The 15,017-nt window shown below is 40.6% G+C and overlaps 1 protein-coding gene across 1 annotated transcript in view; it reads right to left on the reverse strand.

The window, feature by feature from the left end:
* Positions 1-15,017, reverse strand: part of col13a1 (collagen, type XIII, alpha 1) — a 123,552-nt gene that overhangs the window by 101,004 nt on the left and 7,531 nt on the right. Inside the window, exon 5 of the mRNA XM_072282588.1 lies at positions 5,042-5,092. Within this exon, the coding sequence (XP_072138689.1) occupies positions 5,042-5,092 (51 nt within the window). The remainder of the gene's footprint in view (positions 1-5,041; positions 5,093-15,017) is intronic.

Here is a 15,017-nt window from a genome sequence, read left to right on the forward strand (position 1 = left end):
TAAGTCATACAGATATAAAAGCAATTTTCTGATAGATTATATGATTATGAGGTGCATCAATAGGGAAGATGTTGAGAGGGGAAAGGTCTAAAGGAGATCAGCGGGGTACGCTTTTTCTTACACTGAGAGAGGTAGATGCCTGGAATAGGCTGCTGAGGGGAATGGTAGAAGGAGGTACAATAGTGGTTTAAGAGTTTGCTAGAGAGATACATGAATTGCAGGAAATGGGGAGATGTGGCAGCAAGCAGAACAGATTTAGTTTAATTTGACATTGCCTCTGGCACTGACATCATGGGCCGAATGGCCTGTTCCTGTGCTGTAGTGCTCCACGTTCTACATAACTGAAAGGAAGCGAGACAGACAGAGAAATTTAAGGACAAAATTCCAGAGCTTAGGCCCAGAACAGCTGAAGACACAGCCGCCAACAGTGGAACAATAAAAACCCAGGAATGCCGAGGAGGCTGGAATTGAAGGAGTGCGCAGATTGTGGTAACAACCGCAGTCTGTCAGATCACGTAGCATGCAACAATGAAATCTCTGAATCTGCCTGGCATGTACAGCAGGCACTCCCGGAATGATACCCACAAGAATGTCTTACCTTGAGGAAACCGATAATGTTGTTATGTGATTTGGTGTCTCATGTTATATCTGCGCTCAGCTGCTGTGGTGTGAGTGATGTGAGGAGCCGGGGAGTAAAAAGTAGTCCTTTCCCCCAGGATCCACCCCTCAGCAGCTGAGGGTGTCCAAACTCCTGCAGGATAAAGTAATACTGGGAGCTTCTTGGCAACATGACATTCACAATGAGGGCATTTTCATGATTCACAGTCAATTCCATGGAGTGGAAGCCATAAAACAAACATTTCTGGTCATATGAAAGGACTGCCGCATTAAGGAGAGCTCAGATCAGCACACAAGTGTGGTCAAAGGCTCCCTGCACCTGTGGAGCACCAGCCATTCTAGCAAACCTTACTGAAATAGAAGTGTACTTCTCATCTCTCCATGAATACGGAGCCTGGGTGACCTCTTTGACACTGCGCTGAGCAGCATTTTGGGAAATGTGGCGGAGACCTGCTGCAGCTGCTAGGGAAGATCCTGTGACAATGAAATTCAATGTCACCATAACCTTGACCTCTATAGGATGCCACATAACTACAGAATACTTCACATCTACAATGGCAGATTTGAAAAACCTGAATTGGCAATGTTCAGAGGTCCAGGAAGGAGGTGGTGTGTGTGATGATTCTTTGGATGCAGACTCTTTACAGAAGGGCACATCCACCTCCTACTCTGAAGCTTTGGCTAGCCATAAGCACACAGATGCCTTCATAATAGACCTGGCTGCAGCATCCAGTTGAGGCACCCATTGAATGACAAGCAATCAGCTAAATGCCAGCTAGAACAGTCACTGCTGGTTTATTTGTGCTTTTTGTGGAGTTTGGAATGTGTCCGCGCAGTCTGCAGTTAGTTCTGGCATGGCCGATGCCGGCAGTTAAAATCGTGAGAGAAGTGACAAACTTCCACCAGGCACTCCTGGTTCAGTTGATGCTTGGTGCTCAGAAATGAGCAGTGCATGAAAATCGATGTCACTTGGTGTGCATCTGAAGCCGGGGAGCAGTCAGGCACACTGGTGCCGATCATGACTGAAAATACACAGCCCAATTTTGTGATTGCTGCAGTTTCATCTGGAAATAATTTATTCCAAGTGAAATCAAAATTGCATCACCTAGCACTGCTTTGTCAGTGCTATGCAATCCAAATTTAAATTTCTTCTTTTGTTTCCCAACATAGCAACAGTTCCAAGCCAGTGTTAATACTCAACACAAGCTTCCTCACAACTTTGAACCAACTCATCAACAAATTCTTCCAAGTGCTTGCCAAGACTGGAAAATTTGATCTTTGATGAACCAGTTATTTTCTTTATAGAGATTGTGGATGAGAGAAGATTTACTGGGTGCATGAAATTCTAAAAACTGCAGATGGTATAAAAGGAATTTATTACCTAACATTGGTCACTCACAGGACTTGGAGTTTGGAGGTGAACTGAGTAAATTAATTTCACCCGAGTGTGACTGGGAGAGACAGGACGGGAGAGTTGTGCTGGACTTTGCTGCTTGATCAATCATTTAGAATTGAATCCTTCATCGGATTTAAAACGTATTTGGAAGTCTGGCAGCTCTACAGATGTGAATCAAAAGCTGGAGAGCAATTGTCGTTGGTACGTTAATAATGAGCCAAATAAATACCTCTGACCCCCAGAACTGAATTGCCATTGTACTGCCAATTGCAGGGTGGTTTTGCAAGCAAATGCTAGCAGCTTCTCACATATATTCAGTGGCCACTTTACCTCCTGTACCTAATAAAGTTTCATCTGAGTGTAAGTTCGTGGTCATCTGCTGCTGTAGCCCATCCACCTCCAGGTATGACAAGTTGCGCATTCAGAGATGCTCTTCTGCATACCGCTGTTGTAATGCATGGTTATTTGAGTTACTATAGCGTTCTTATCCGCTGAACCAGTCTGGATATCCTCCTCTGGCTTCTCATTTTAAAAGTTTTTTTTTGCCCACAGACCTGCCGCTCACTGGATATTTATTTGGTTCTTGCACCATTCCCTGTAAATCTTAGAGACTGTTTTGCATGAAGATCGCAGATCAGCAGTTTCTAAAATACTCAAAACACCCCATTTGGCGCCAACAATCATTCCTTGGTCAAAGTCACTTAGATCACATTTCTTCTCTATTCTGATGTTTGGTCCAAACAACAACTGAACATCTTGACCATGTCTGCATTCTTGTTTGCGTTGCATTGCTGCAGATGATTGGTTGATTAGATATTTGCAGCGGGTGTACAGGTGTACCTAACAAAGTGGCCACTGAATGTATATGCCAAGTAGGTTGTAGAATCCACAGGAGGTTCGGTGATGAAGCAAAGTTACCCAGCACCAGGTACTGTACATCTGCTTAACCAATAAGCTCCATGCCTTAAAAATGGCCAAAACTAGCCACAACTCACCAACCCTAACCCATACATCTTTGAATATGGGAGGAAACCAGAGTATCAGAGGACACCAATATGGTCACCGGAATAACGTACAAACTCCTCACAGACATCAGTGGGATTCGAACCCCAATCTTACAGCTGGCACTGTAACAGACTGCGCTAACTACTCCACTACGTTGTCACCCACATTAATCCTATTTACCAGCATTGTGGTTCATAGTCTTCTAGTCAGCAATCCTCAGACTGTGTTGGGCTTTGATGCAAATGACATATTTCTCTGTATCTTTCAATGTACTTGCAACAAATTAAGCTAATCTTTTAAATAAATCTTTACCTGAATGCTCAATCGCTCAATATTAAGAAAGAACTTGCTTCCACCACACTCTCAGGCAATGCCCTCCACGGTAATATATTCAATTATCTTAATTTTTCAAAAAAAACTACAAATTCTTTAATTCTTTGATTATAATAGCTTTGGAGTATATTTTAATGTTTCTGAATGTCAAGTGCATGGTTTAGTTGTGTTTCGAAGTGTCCTGCTTGTGTAAGTAGTTTGTTACATCACAACACAGAAACAGGCCATTCAGCCCACAGTCTGTGCTGGCCATCAAACACCCATTTACTCTCATCCCATTTCATCCTCTCAATATTTCCATCAACTCCCCTCAAATTCTACACTCACCCATACACCAGGAGCAAATTACTGTGGCCAACTAACCTACCAACCTGCATGTCTTTGGGGTGTAGGAGGAAATTCACATCATCACAGGGAGAACATCCAAACCCCACACAGACCACACATGAAGTCAGGATCAAGCCCAGGTCTCTGTGAGGATTGCAAAAGAGAGAGTGGCTGTGACCTGGGCCCTTGGATGACTGAAATGAAGCCTGGAAGGTGATGAAAGTGGAGAATAGGTGTAGATGACCATGCCCAGGACAAACGTGATGCAAGTATCTTACTAACCACACAAGGATTAGTACTCTTGACATGGAAATGGCATTAGACATGTACAAATGATTCACCCCAGTCACATTCCTGCAACCATGCAAAAGCACCCAGAAAACATTTATCATGTGTCATCTACACAGAGAAAAAAAGTATTTTCAATCACTTGAAGACAAGTGATTTTGTTGACTACTTTGTTATTTCAGATGAGACTGAATGATACAATCAAAGGAGGAAGGTGTTACATCACATGCAAAGCAGGTACAAATTACATCATTTTAGGGCTTTTTTTATTCAAAACACTTCCTTTAAGAAAGTCATTAAGATAAAATAACTTGCATAGATCACAGATTTTTTTAATTATTTGTTGTTTTTGGGACACGGGTGATGCTAGCAGAGCCAGCATTACTTTATTTCCATAATTTATAAAGATCAGTTTATAAAGATTAGCTTTATCTGTCACATCTGTCACATTGAAACATAAAAGTTAAATGTGTCATTTGCGCCAAATCAAATCAGCGAGGATTATGTTGGCAGTCTGCAGGTGTCGTAACACTTCTGACATGAACATAGCATGCTCACAACAACTCACTAATCGCAACTTGTATGTCTTTGGAATGTGGCAGGAAACCAGAACACCCAGAGGAAACCCACACAGACAGAACATATTAAATCCTTGCAGATATTGATGGGAATTGAACCTCCAATTGATTTTACTGCTGGCACTGTAATAGAATTACACGAACCGTTATGCTACCATGCCAACCCCACAGTAAATGCCCTTGAAAAGGTGGTATTGAACAACCTTCTGAAAGCAATGCAGTTCTTCTGGTGTAAGGATTGCATTTCCAGGCCTGGATGTTATGCTATAAGGTACTTTCTCAAAAACTATCCTCATTCATGTAACGGGATTTAAAGCAACAACATGGAATGAGAGATGAGTGACATCTGCTGCACTTAGAAAGCACTGGCATTGTTTACGTTATTGATGCAGAACATTCAAACCTGCACTGGTTGATATTCCACTATTTCCTGTTTCAACACACAGTTACTGAGCACACGGTGAGGAAGGAATCAGTAAAATACGGTAGGACTCACAGGAGGGCCACGGGGTCCAATGATTGAGATGCCGGGATCTCCTGGAGCTCCCTGTGGTAGAATGGGAAAAGGCAATCAGACCATCAGAATCCATACAGAAATAGATTATATTTTATTGTGGCTCTCCTCTTGCCTGTGACCAAGATCTTCTAGAAACCAAATTACAAGAAATATTCTAAATAAAGTGAGCACCCGTCCTAACCAAGAAATGGATTGTTCAAAAGTTCAAAGTGGTGAACCCCATTCACAACTGAAGCACCCAGGGTGTGTATTTCATATCATAGTCACAGTAACAGTCTTTTATCCTGATTGAATGTTGGTACATTTTACAGAAAACGGGTAAATGTGAAATAATTTTTGAGTAAAATGCAAACAGAGATGCATTTTCTTTTGTAACCTAACCAAAGTCTTTACATTCCACTTTTTTATTTGCTATTCAATGGTTATGTAGCATATCCTATAGAATCCCCCCCAAGGAAACAGTGCACTAAAAGCTTTTGCTGGGCAGGCTGCAATATTGTATGATTGGTCCTGAATATAAAGAACAGTTTGTTACAGCGAGATGATCTTCCTCCTTCTCATATTGCTTTTTCAGTACCTTTGTATGACAACTCCTAGAATCTCCCGGCAAGAGTGGAATGAGTAACCTGCTTGTGGCAGCTCCTTGGAAGAGCTCAGAGTGATCAGGAGCCAGACCACCACCAATGACTCTTCTTATCTAGGCTGACAACACTGATATTCTGAGCTAGTAGCATGCAACCAAAACCCAGGCAGTTTATTAGGCTTTCCTGTCCTACAAACACCAGGGTATAATGCACTTCTATCACTTCTTATGTAACTGAAGCTACATAACTTAACACAGGCCAGAAGTTAGAACCGGCTTCATATATGTGTAATACTATTAAGTACATCCTTATTTTAATTGCTGAGTGATAATGGAAGCAACATTTATACTGTGTCTAAATCCTAAATAAAATCGCCTCATGATCCTACTGAATTCCTCCTGCATTTTATGCATGCTACTAAAAACAATACATATTACTCAGGCTGCAGTGGCACGAAGGTGCATTAAGGTGATTAACATACTCTGTTTGAAATGTAGAGGAACTACAGAATTCAAAAAGCAAAATAACTATTTTACTCAACTGTACAGTATTTGCACTTATGCCCCTCACTGCCATTTATGTGGCCAAGCACTTCATCTGTATCTGGTAGTAAGTTGTGTAAAGTGTAACATCTAATAGTGCTTTGTGAATATTTAATGTTAAAGAGTGTTCCATGTGTCAAAAATTATGTTCATTTCAACTTATTGACAAAGAATGTGACAGGAATACACTGGAGAAGCTTTAGGCCCAGTGCACTGACTGATGACTGGCAGCTCCATTGAGGCTGTCAGTCACCGGGGCTTGGCACATCTTGGAATTCTGCATCTGCTCAGCCAAAGGAGGAAATCTGAAGCGAGAATGTGACAGATCTGAACTCTTGCTCTGCTGCTGGACACACCATTACCAACGCAATGAGGCACTGATATGCAGAAGAGAAGGGATTTGGCAACCCGTCCGTCCTCGATATTAAACCAAGGAGGGCAGGTTTACAAATAGCTCATGTCACCATCTGTGTGGAGAAGTACTAGTGATGTTATGTGAGTGAATTTTTTTTTATTTTAATACTTAATTTTATTAGCTTTGTAAAGTGATTTAATGAAATACATTTTAAAAAGTTTGTTGTTTAGCTATTTGATTCTATTTGAACATTTTTTTAAATCTCTGAGAAATCTGGAAGCATTTTAAAAGCCCTTGGAAGTAATGAAAATGTACTCTGTCACTCAGGTCTGAGATCTACTCAACACTTAGAATGTTCTTGGAAGCTATGGACAGGAGGTCAACATGCTTCATCACCACATGGAGAAAGCAAATGGACGTAGGCACTAATACAAGTAACCACAGACCCTGGGCCATGGGGCCAGATCCAGTCCCATATATTACCACGTCCAGAAGACAAGTTGTTTTTAGTGGAGAATCAAAGACGTGCACTTAAAATTCACCAGAGTATCAATGCAAGAACAGCCTTGCCTTGCCTTACATCATCACTTTGATGTGTAGTTTAGAGATTAGGCTAAATGTGGCAATAGAAAGACCTAACAGTGCATGGTGTTTAATGTGTTTTAGCCAACCTGAACTTGACTACATTTTGCTGGAGAACAGCCCATTACATTTTTTTCAAGCTTCAATGCTAGTAGTGCACAATAGTTTACTTAAGTAGTAAGTAACTGATCCACAGTTGTGGCTACTTAACCAATGTTATTAGGAATGATGGCAGACAGTTCTGTTCACAACGACTGTGCTTCCTTGTTAGTACTGTCACTTGGACTCTAAGTAGATATTGCAGCCATTGTAAGTTGCTAAGCCTGTGCAAAATGCCTGGAGTACTCGATCAATTACAGTTTGAAAAGGACTGGTTTTTGGTCACTTAATACTGAGACTCAGATTATAGGATCCTGCAGTTGCTAATTTCAGATCTATACTCTATATCTATATCAACATTAGATCAAAGTGAAGAACAGATGCAATTTTTGAGTCTTTGCTTTAGAACTCAAATTCCACCTTAAAGGTTGCTTGAGTAAACAGCAAAACAACTATTTGTGAGATTTAGTTTCATAGTATTTAGAATTCTTAACATTCCAAAGCACATTTAAATAACATGTACAGTTCTGTCAGGTTGTAGGTTACTCAAAGAACAATCTATATTCCACATAGTTGTAGTTCATCACGATTCATTCTTCATGACAACAAACCAGATACAATGCCCCAGATTTCAGGTTTAAGGGCCATACATATAGTCAATCAGACTCAGGGTTGTACACACTATTTACAGATAGTAGATTGGAATTTTTTCATTTTATAAATTAATTGCAGAAAATTAATAAATGTCATTTAAACAGATTCTGATGACTTGATGAGAAAGGAGAAATGCATTCCAATAGCCTTAACAGGCTCTATACTTCAAATACCTTTTTTTTAAAAAACCTATCGAGAACCTTAGTTTTCTTTAAATGAGTTTTAACGTGTTGGTACATTAGCAATGGCTTATTTGATCACTTTAAAATATTCTGTACACCTTATTTGCAAGATATTTAAAATAAGCGATGTTTGATTTGACCAGAAATAATCTATGTCAATCAATAATGGGGAAACGCAACAAGGCAAGGGAATGTGAACTGAATGGACGGATATCAAGTGGTGTGAAGGAACCGGGATACAGCATCATGTTATGGAAATCTACTGTACATCCCTGCAGGTTAATAGGGTGGTTGGAAAGGCAGATGGGATGTGTTTTTTTTCCTAACTAAGCCACAGGGTACAAGAGCGAGTTTGTGATAAAACTATATACAGTGTGAGCTTTAGTACTTCATACAGTTCTGATAACCACATTTCAGGAACAATGTGCTTGTGCTGGAGAGGACAGACAGAACATTCCTGAAGATATTATCAGGACTGGAAAATATAAGCTATGAAGAAAGACTTGAAAAGGGGAGGTTGTGGGAGATACGTAATTGAGATGTAACATTTATGAGGAACGCAAGTAGGATAAGTGGACAGGACTTGCTTACTTTAATAGAGGGGTCAATAATCAAGAAGCATTGATATAAATTATTATTTGAAGAACTAGAGGTTGTTGAGGAAGCCCTTTCACCTGACAGTGATGGGCCTCTGTTACCAAGGGTGGTCAAGGCAGAAAGCCTCACAGTTAAGCAGTACACAGATGTGTACTTGAAAAGCCATAACACGGACCTTCTGCTGGGTGGAATTAGTTTGGGATCGTGTTCAGCACACCTGAACAGGCTGACTGGCCTCCTCCTGTATTATAGAATGCTTATCATTCTATGAATTAAATACAAAGTACCATTTTCAGTTTTGGATACAAATCCTAGAAAAAAATCTGCTGTAGTTTCATCATGACTGTGGATTTCAGGAGATGGAAACAAGAGGTCCATGGGTCAGTCCTCCTTGGAGGATAAGGGATGAAGAGGATCAGCAACTTTAAATTCTTCTGTGTTTTCATTTCAGAGGACCCGTCTTGGGCCCAACGTGAAAGTGCAATTGCGAAGAAAGCACAGCAGTGTCTCTACTTCCACAACCCATGGACTCACTTTCAAGGACACTTTATCTCATGTTCTCATTATTTATTGCTATTTATTTATATTTTCATTTGCACAGTCTTCTGCACTTTGGTTGAATGCCCTAGTAGGGTGGTCTTTCATTGATCCTGTTATAGTTACTATTCTATAGATTTGTTGAGTATGCCTACAAGAAAATGAATCTCAGGGTTGTATACAGTGCCATATATATGTTAATAAAATTTACTTTGTACTCGCTTATGGCTGCTTTATTTTAAACAAGAGGTATTTCAAACCCACTACTGAGATTTTAGGAGAAGACTGTCAGAATGCGTAATGTCTTCAAGCATCGTCAGCCTGTGATAAGAGTAACTGTGATAAGCATATTACCAAGACTCAGTGCTTTCGCCAAGCTAAACAGAAGAAAAGACTGGCCAACAACAATTGTGGTTATATTAACAATTATGCAAAGCATCAACAATTTGGGCCGGGACCCTTCATCAGGACTGGAAAGTGTGGCTACTTCCTCCTTCCTTTCCAGTCCTGATGAAGGGTCTCAGCCTTAAACATTGACTGTTTATTCACTTCCATAGACTGACCTGCTGAGTTCCTCCAGCACTTTTTGTGTTGCTCTGGATTTCCAGCAGCTGCAAAATCTCTTCTGTTTAGCATGTATATTTTTACTGTTTCCTTACTCTTTTGATACAAAATAGCTAGCCCTAAACCCATGATTAAAGCTTGAATTGACAGTGAATAGTTATGAGTTGGTGTGGCAAGTTTGCTAAACGCAGCAAGTTCATTAACATTCTCTGATTTGTGGAAAGAGCTATTTGAAAGATCAACTTTTCAATAAGTTGTGCATAAAACCATAGGACCAAGTCAGTTCTGGGCAATAACTTCAGAGTGGAAGCCCCAAAAAGAGACACCCTCCTGGAATTGTACTTCCCTGTAGTGACAACCTCTTGCAGTTTTTCTGAAAGAATATGAATTTCTCTAGAGTACTTGCTCAGATTTGAATGACCTATATGATTACACTAAGATGCAGAGAGAAATGCACTCAAAATGCTTGAGGAAAATGCTTCAGGTTTGATGAAGAGTCTCACCCTGAAATGTCAACTGTTTACTCTGTTCCATAGAGGCTACCTGGCCTGCTGAGACCCTCAAGCATTTTGTGTGTATTGTTTTGGATTTCCAGCATCTACAGATTTTCTCATGCTTGTGGCAAAAAGAAATAAATGAGAGAGGATAATTTAAGCTGGTTTTGATGCCAGAGCAGCTAACTTCAAACTCTTGGCACAAACCTTTCACTGGATTAACCGTGACATACTGGGCTATTTCTGAGAAATCTTCACTTAGTTCTTCCTGGGGCCAGGTAGATTGCCTTATCGAGAACATACTTCAGCTAGATTGGAATTAATGGAAGCTGATGGACCAGATTTAAATTGATGACACAGAGTGGGATGATTGCCAAGCTAAGGGCTGGAATGCAGGAATAAAATGCAAAACACATTCTTTGAAAAGAAAAAAATGAAACCAATGGCATGTAATGAAGAATTTGTTCTACTTTCTTCCAGCCACTACATCTACAGTTACTGGACCAACTCAAGCACTGCTGACGATACTGGGAACCTTATGGACAGAAGACACCATTTGGAAGTTTAGAGTCTGATTTCTAACTGGCTATCAAATTGCCATCAAATGAGATTGTCAGATCAAAAACATCAAATTTTCCTCTTTAAAAGTACTAGTTTTTAATTTTTGGCTTAAGCTTGCTCCATCAGTTTGTTGCTGCATTTCACACTTTCATTTTCCATCACATGGTTCTTTAAAAAGTCCAACTTTAAATATAATAGTAAGTGCTGATGATGGAAGAATGAGTGGGGTAATTAAAACAACAATATTTTCTTTGGTTCCTTGACTGTGTGCTACATTTTCTGAGATTGATTTTACAACCATGTTGTTCACCTCTCCTTCAAGAAAATGGCTCGATCAAGCTGAATCCATTGCTATATAGTAATGAGATTGGCTTGCCAAAAGAAGGGAAGGTTACCTCAGGTCAATCTTTCATCTTGTGAGATCATTCCAATGCATCAACAACTATGCTTCTCAACCATCCAATTTACACTCTACTTTCTAACTCTCCTCCTTCCCACCAGAACCCTGGCCAATGTGAAAGGAGATTTCACTATTTTAATTGATAGTGTGAAGTTATGAGTGTGACAGAGGTTTCATCTTTTGACATTCAAAGTTCCTCTGAGTGCAACATGAATGGATGCAAGAGGCTGGAAATTTCTTTGCAATCCAAGGAATGAATGAATAGAAAGGGGTTAAATTCATATTACTGTTCAGGTGGTACCTAACCCCAGGAATATAATCATACATAATGGTGCCCAGTACTCAAGGAACAGTCATAGTGTCTACCTTAAATGGTTGTCCCTCCTAATCCTATTCCAGCAAGAGAGTCACAGAAGGGAAATAGACCCACTATCCATATACTGTAACTTAATCCTATACAATGGAGTGTACAGGGAGGGGTAGCACCTCTGATGAAGGGGGTTGTTGTGTCCGTTCTGGGGCAGCTCACTCATTTTGGGCCAAGCTGGAAACACAGTCCTCACCAGTGGCTCCAAGTAATTGTTTGCATGAGACAGCGGCCACACCCGGGTACGCCATTCCAACAGATGGGCTAAACCAGGTGAGGGTCATGGCAATTTCATGCTCTGCTCAGATAGGGATAGGGGCATACCCGTCCTAGCAGATGAAGTCAATTAGGAAGGTGGCTCTGCAACACTTATCGGAGAGCAAAGGGCATGGCCAGGCACAGAAGAAGTCATGGTCATCCACTGCAACCAAGGAAGATCTCAGTTGTGATGCATGTTTGTATCACTGGACCCGAACTTGAGGTTGAGAGAGTGGAATACCTCTCCAGCACAGGTTTCCTGTCATCATCGGACACGACGGGCAACTACCATACAATTCCATTGTTATCTTCCTCATGTTTCCTATGGTGAATTTACCTACCAACCAGTACCTTTTTGGCTTGTGGGTTTGGTTTTGGAAACCAGAGCATCCAAATGACCATAAGATATGGAAGCAGAACCAGGCCATTTGACCCATAGAATCTGCTCTTCCACTTGATCAAGGCGAATTTATTTCCCCTCTAAACCTTATTCTCCTGCCTTTTCCCCATAACCTTTGATATCCTTACATATCAACAAACCTATCAACCTCTGCTTTATACATACACATAATGACTTGGCCTTCACAGCTGTTGGTAGCAATGGATTCCACAGATTCAAAATCCTTCGGTTAAAGAAACTCCTCTTCATCTCAGTTCTAAATGCACATCTTTGTATTGTGAGGCTGTGTCCTCTGGTCCAAGACTCTCCCACTACTGGAAACATCCTTTCCATGTCTACACATTCTAGGCCTTTGGCAGGTTTCAACAAAATCCTCTCTCACTCTTCTAAAACAGAGTGACTACAAGCCCTAAATGCTCCTGTGTTAACCTTTCAACTCCCAGAACCACTTTCGTAGACTTTCTCCAATGCCAGCACATCTTTTCTTGGACATAGGGCCCATAAATGCTCATAATACTCCAAATGTGTTCTGGCTAAGGCTCTATAAATCCTCTGCATCACATTCTTGCCTTTATATTCTAGCTCCCTGAAAATGAGGACCAACATTGTCTTTAACTTCCTTACTACTAACTCAACCTGCAAATTAATCTTTAGAGTATCCTGTACTAGAACTCCTAAGTCCCTCTGCACCTCCAATTTCTGAAATCGATCCCTGTTTAGAAAATTGCCACTGCCTTTATCCTTTCTACCAAAGTGGACACCATACATTTTCTTACACTGTATTCCATCTGTCACAGCTTTACCCATTCTCCTAATCTGTCCAAGTTCTTCTGAAGTTTCCCTGCTTCCTCAACAGTGCCTGCCCCTCCAGCTATTTTTGTATCATCTGCAAACTTGGCCACAAAACCATCAATTCCATCATTTAGGTTTTTAAAATATAATGTGAAGGCAGTGGACTCAACACTGACCCCTGCGGAATGTCACTAGTCACAGGCAGCCAACCAGAAAAGTCCCCCTTTATTCTCACTCTTTGTTATCTGCTAGTCAACCAATCTTCTGTACATGCTGGTGTCAAAAATCCAAGTAAACAACATCCACTGATTCTCCTTTGTCTGTTCTGTCTGTTATTTGCTCAAAGAATTCCAATAGATGGCAGGCAAATTCTCCCTTAAGGAAGCCATGTTGATTTTATCATGTACCTCTGAGTACCCCAAAATCTCATTCTTAATAATGGGCTCCAATATCTGGCCAACCACTGAAGTCAGGCTAACTGGTCTCTAATTTCCTGTCTGTTGCCTCTCTCCCTTAAAGAACGGAATGACATTTGTAATTTTCCAGTCCACTGGAACCATTCTAGAATCTTGTGATTCTTGAAAACTCACGACTGATGCCTCCACAATCCTTTCAGCTTTCATTTTTAGAACTCTGGTGTCTATCTGGTCCAGAGATTTTAGCTTCCCAAGCACCTTCTCTTTAGTAATTGTGACGACAGTCACTTCTGATCCCTGACACTCCTGAATTTGTCGTATACTGCTAGTGCCTTCCATAGTGAAGGCTGATGCAAAATACATATTCAGTTCATCCACCATTTCTTTACTCCCCATTACTATCTCTCCAACATTCCATGTCCACTCTTATCTCTGTTTTACTCACTGTATTTACGGAAACACTTTTGGTATTGTATTTTATATTATTGTCAAGCTTATCTTCATATTTCATCTTTTCTTTCCTAAATGTTTTTTTTCTGTTGGTTTTTAAAAGCTTCCCACTCATTTTTGCTATACTGCATGTCCTCTCTTTTGTTTTTATGCTGTTATTGACTTCCTTTGATAGCTATGGTTGCCTCCTCTTCCTCCCTTTAGAATTACTCCCATTGTTGCTGTACCATCAACCCTACTTGTGACCCCTTCCAATGAACTTTGGCCAGCTCCTCTCATGCCTCTGTAGTTCCCTGTAGTCCACTCCCATCCCGATACATCCAATTTTAGCTTTTCCCTCTCAAACTGCAGGGTGAATTCTATTTTATGATCACTGCCTCCCAAAATTCCTTTACTTTTAAGCCCTGTAATCTAATCTGGTTCTTGTGGAACACAGGTCACTAGCTGTGAGGCAACACTATTTGCAGCACCACACTGCCCACCTTTATTTGAAATACTCTAGGAAGAGCTCTGAAGGACATCACTCCTGTGTTTTTAATAGTGGGTTGCCTATTTGTCTTGGGGAGGCCACTCTCATTGCTACATCTTCTTATGGCCCCACTATGAAAAAAAGTACAATATGAAGCAAGGGGACCATCTGAAGAGATCTGTTTTCAATGTATGTTAAATTCAAGGGGACTGGTAAGCTAGTGTTACCATGCATTTATTGGGGGAAAAAAAATCATGGACTTCAGACAATATTCTTGAGAGTAACACACACAAAATGCTGGAGGAACTCAGCAAGTCTGGCAGCATCCTTGGAGGAGAATGAACAGTCGGTGTTTCTGGCCAAGACTCTTCATGAAGGATCTTAGTCTGAAATGTTGACTTTTATTCGCCTCTATCGATGCTGCCTGACTTGCTGAGCTCCTCCAGCATCTTGTGTGTGCTACATGGATTTCCAGCATCTGCAGAATCTCTTGTATTGTGGACAATATTTCACATTGCAGCCTGTAGGGTGTTAAAGTAACATCTCCTTCGGTTGGAGAAGCAGCTTTATTTTGGAAATGTTGCATAATTATTTGGCTTTGTAAAGAAATGAATAACCATTGAAGGGAAAGTAGTACATGGAAGTAAAATGA

Source organism: Mobula birostris, chromosome 18 (assembly GCF_030028105.1).
Source record: "Mobula birostris isolate sMobBir1 chromosome 18, sMobBir1.hap1, whole genome shotgun sequence".
Lineage (NCBI taxonomy): Eukaryota > Metazoa > Chordata > Chondrichthyes > Myliobatiformes > Myliobatidae > Mobula > Mobula birostris.